Source organism: Cucurbita moschata, unplaced genomic scaffold, assembly GCF_002738365.1.
Source record: "Cucurbita moschata cultivar Rifu unplaced genomic scaffold, Cmos_1.0 Cmo_Scf00050, whole genome shotgun sequence".
Classification (NCBI taxonomy): domain Eukaryota; kingdom Viridiplantae; phylum Streptophyta; class Magnoliopsida; order Cucurbitales; family Cucurbitaceae; genus Cucurbita; species Cucurbita moschata.
Genome location: NW_019268566.1, coordinates 122213 through 126857, shown reverse-complemented (window position 1 = coordinate 126857; position 4645 = coordinate 122213). Strand labels below are relative to the sequence as shown.

At 34.4% G+C, this 4645-nt stretch overlaps 1 protein-coding gene across 3 annotated transcripts in view; it reads left to right on the top strand.

Annotated features, from left to right (window-relative positions):
• LOC111435647 (nuclear pore complex protein NUP160) overlaps nt 1–4645 on the top strand; it is a 30927-nt gene that overhangs the window by 15869 nt on the left and 10413 nt on the right. For all 3 annotated transcript variants that reach the window (XR_002709103.1, XR_002709102.1, XM_023073088.1), the window contains exons 12-14: nt 172–743; nt 1612–1774; nt 2206–2480. Coding sequence is in view for 1 of the 3 variants with exons in the window: in XM_023073088.1 (XP_022928856.1) it covers nt 172–743; nt 1612–1774; nt 2206–2480 (1010 nt within the window). In the remaining 2 variants the exon portion in view is untranslated. The remainder of the gene's footprint in view (nt 1–171; nt 744–1611; nt 1775–2205; nt 2481–4645) is intronic.

The following is a 4645-nucleotide window of genomic DNA, read 5'->3' as shown; positions in this document are numbered from 1 at the left end:
AAAAAAAAAAAAAAAAAAAAAAATATATATATATATATAATTCATCAGCGAATTATAGTTTTTCAAGTAGGATAGCAGAATAGGTTGTTTTACACATGTACCCCTTGATGAAAACCACCAATCCCCCTTAATTATTTGTGCATTGACATTCCCGTTACTATCATCTGCTAGGTTTTTCTGGGGAACTTGATGAACTTGGAGGCCCTGAGGTTGATTGGATTGACAATGATTCAGATTCAGAACTATTGTTAGAGGTCTTGAGATGTGTTATTAGTATTAGCAATCGGTTGGGAAAAACAACTTTAGCTATATTTTATGAGTCACTCATGAGCACACCTATAATCCCTTTCGGAGAAATTGTTGGTAGAATTTTGAAGATTCTAGAAAATGGATATGGCTCGTCTGTGGGAACGATTAAAAGGTCAGATCTTCATGCTGGCTATGGTTGGGAAAGGGAATTGACTGATAAGAAAAATCTTCGAAAATTTTCTATTGAAATGATGCTCTCTCTTCATACTTTGTGCAACAAGGGTGCCTCATGGGGCAGGGTTTTAGATGTTGTTGAGAGTTTTCTCAAATACTTTGTTCCCCGGAAGATGTCTCACAAGGTACAGCCTCAAAGGTCATCAGATGTCAATACCTCTATTTTGGTTCACGCAACCTCCCAAATTTCAAAGGTTATGCTTGAGTCAGCATTAGACGTCCTGTTGTTTCTAAATTATATGGTCTCCGTCAGTGGGCAGGTCAGTTTCTTTTCACGTACATATTGCAGATTCCTAAAAATGTTGACATGTGTAATGGCACCCATCTATCGTATAATGGTAGCTTGTTTTTTTGTTTTTATTTTTTATTTCTTTATCTTAAAAGATCTATTTTAATTAATTGAGGACCACAAATTTTTATATTTAATTTTTGTGCTTAATGTATGNTTTATTTCCCTGTAAAGTTGCTTTTTTTTTTTTTTTTTTTTTTTTTTTTTTTTTTCTGTTATTTGCTTTATGTCCTGGACAGATTTAATTTCTATATTAAGCATTTTGATAACATGTTGATTTTTTCTTCTTCTTCTTCTTTTTCTTTTTTTCTCATAGAATAAACAAACTTTTCATTGATATGTGATAAGCGTTGTATATCAATGTCAAAGTTAGGGCATTCTTGTAATTATAAAATTAGGAAATTGTCTCCCTTTTATATTGCAATCTCTTAGGTCTAATTTTTAAGGTTTTTATTATTTTTTATCTTTATTTTTATTGAGAATATATTTTCCTTTCTTTGAGGTTCTCTTTCTTGTATGTATATATTTTTATGTTTTTTTTAGTTTAAATAACAAGAACCTTAAGGAACCCCACAAGCCAAAGACAATCATATTGGAGGCATCTGAGATGGATCTATAGGTTGTGGTAAATGGGAGAACACAAGCAATCAGAATTGTTTTCCTTAAGAACATTTTACTATGCTTATATTTTATTATATTGAATGCTTGAGTGGTCCTCTTTACATCTCCTCTGGCTGGATCTTTAAGCATGATCCTGTTTTTATCGATCGTGTTATATTTAAGTACTTTTATCATGCTTCTATTACGTTAAATACTTTAGTGGTCCACTTTGCATGCAGGTTGGCTTACTCCACGATGATACATCAAGAATAAAACTTGACTTAATTCCTATGATCGAGGAAATTATTTGTGAGTGGCACATTATTCATTTCCTTGCTATCACGCCATCTGAGTCAGCTGCAGTTGAGGATTTCAGTTCTCAACTTTCACTTTTACAAATTGGTAGGTGTAAGGTGGTTGTTAATGGCATTATCATCTGAGCAAACTCTTTATCATTTTATTTCAGTATTTTTTTTGCCTGTTGTAAAAGAACGTGTTCTTACTGTATTAAGCGTTTCAAGGGAAGTGCTAATCAAACTTCAAGAGCACATTCGTTTTTTTTTTTTCATTATTTCTGTTTCACTGCTTACACCAAGAGATCATTTCAAGGAGGTCCTTAATGTGACATCTGATTGCATGATGTTATCTCTATTCTTCAAGTTATGAGTTTATAAACATCACTTAGATAAATAGGTACCTTCGTTTGATGTTCAAATTGTGGTTCTGGCTGGAAATTTAAATGCTGCTGTTTATTTGAAGGATGTTATTTTTCTAGTTTTTCGTCTTTCATTTTTTAATTATTATTTTTAATTTTTTTTTTAATCCTGTTACAGATAAAAATGGAAGTAAAGAAATATGGAAGGGGAAGCTTGGAAAATGTGACTTTACATTGGCTTCTTTACTGATGTTAAAGATGAATCCTTCAACTGAAGGACCTATCTACTTGTCTTCCAAATGTCTTCTTAGTCCACAGGACATTGTTCTTGCAACACACAATTTTACCAGCTGGGTTATTTGGGGGAACGGTAGAGAACCTTCCGCCTTTTTGAATACTTCAACAGAACTTGCACTGGTTCTGCTAAGGCATGGTCAATATGATGCTGTTGAGGTTCACTTTCTGCCATATTCTACACTTAGACACGTTTCCCCTTTTGTCCTTCGCTCTAGTTTTTCTAATCATTTAATCCTTCACATATTATCTAATAACACTTTTGACATGCATTGGATGACTTGTAGCCTTTCTTGTGAAAAGGACCACATGTTGGACTCATGTTGAATATTTTTCTTGTGGATTTTCTTTTCCCATAAAAGCACTACATGTTTCATTAATTAGTGTGAACGTAAAAAGCATAACTTCTGAAAGGGAATCTTTCTTAAACGTCTGATTTTGGGCTGGGAATCTGTGATTGGAAAAGAGATGCAATAGGTAAAGCTTGATGTGCAATGGTGAACCCAATCCACACCCAGTTCTCTAAAAGGATTGATCCATAAGGTTGTAGCTGTGGAGCAACCAATAATAAGTTTTGAAAGAGAGCCAGAGCTGGGAACTTGTGTATGCTGTTGACCGTGTGCTGATACTACCTGGGGCTATAGATCAAAGAAAGACTTGCATTTTACGGGGGATTTCATCTTCAATAGTGTTTTTGCTAAATATTAAGTAGAATAAAATATTATATCTTATTCACAAAAGTTACATTTGCGCTTCTTTAGAAGGAAGATCTATTACAAAAAAGGAAATAATATCAAAATATAATCAACCTAAAGAGTAAACTAACTGATAGCCAGCATTAGTTCGTCATTTTGGGAGAAAGAGTCCATAGTGGGTTGGATTGGGGATCCATATTCCCACCTACCGGGATGGACAATGCCTTTTCCTGCCATCAAGCCTTGGGATGTAGGATAGGAGCTATACCAATTTTGTGTGAACTGAGTAGAAGAAAAATGTCCCTAATCTATTATTGATGCTTTGAATGTGAAACAACTAGTATTTATACTGAGTTTGTTACAGAAGAAGCCTTCAGCGGCTGAAAAATTAACAAACAGCCACCAACTTAACTAAAACAGCCTCCTAACTACTTTCAAAACAATAATCGGTTAACACTTAATCAAGAATTTAACAAGAACTTAATCCAGAGCTATACCAAAGCTTCCAGTAATGAAGGTACATCAGAAAGTGGGGGTGATTAAACAACACTGAAAACTGATCCGACCGACCAAAACTGACTGAATTGTTGTCGGTCAGTTGTTGGCTTAGTTGGAAAATATTTTTCAGACCGAATGACTGACCATAACATAATGAAGATAAATAAGAAAGAAGTGGAAGAAGAAGAAAAAAGGGCTAATGCCATTTATTGTGCTGCAGCAGCAGCTACACCTTGGGAAGACCATGCCAGTCTTCCCATGGATTTTTATTAGTTGTTTTTGTATCTTCTTCCTTTCTCTCCCCCTTCTCTCCTCGTTTCTTCTTCCCTTTTTTTTTTTTTTTTTCTCTTTCTTTTCCCTCTCTTTCATTTGTTTTTCTTTTCTTCTCCCTTCCTCACGTTTTTTCTTCTTTCTTCTTTTCTTTTCTTTTCTCGTCCTTCTCTTATTCTCACAATTTTATGCTCAGTTCATTGGAGTCACGAAACTGTCCAAAATCGACCAACCGCCAGTGTGGTCAGTCAGTCCGCATGATAAACCCTTCCAAAACCAACTATCTAGGATGGTAGAAAATTGACTTGGCAGTTCTGAAACTCGGTTGGAGCCCAAAACCAATGTTGATCGACTGATGATCACCTCTATTAGAAAGATAGTTTGCACTAGGATAGTTGGTCCAATTATGAAAACTTCTAATGGCTATTGAAACATCTAGATATTGGATGGATGAAGAAATGGGAGTAAACTATTGGTTTCTTGAATCTTTAGTATCATTGCTTGGAGTGTTAGATTGGCTTTGTGACAAGTCAATTGTTTGGTATTGTTCCTTTGATTTAATATCCTTTTAGTATAAACCTCAAGCTCAAAATTTCGATTAGATGATCATTTTGTTATATTTTTCTTTTAAAATAATTTTGTAGTATTCTTCTTTTTAAATAAGAGTTTTTCATACTTAGGAATTAAGGACTATTAACAGCTGGACAATTGATCAATTTGTGCTGGTTGCCTGTATTAAATTGGTCATGTTTCTCTCTAATTTTTCTTAGGTTCTATAATTGTTTTATTATTTTATTCCTTTGCTTCCTTTTTACTTTTCGATGCCTTCCCATTCTTATAAAGTTCCCCCCCCCCCCACCC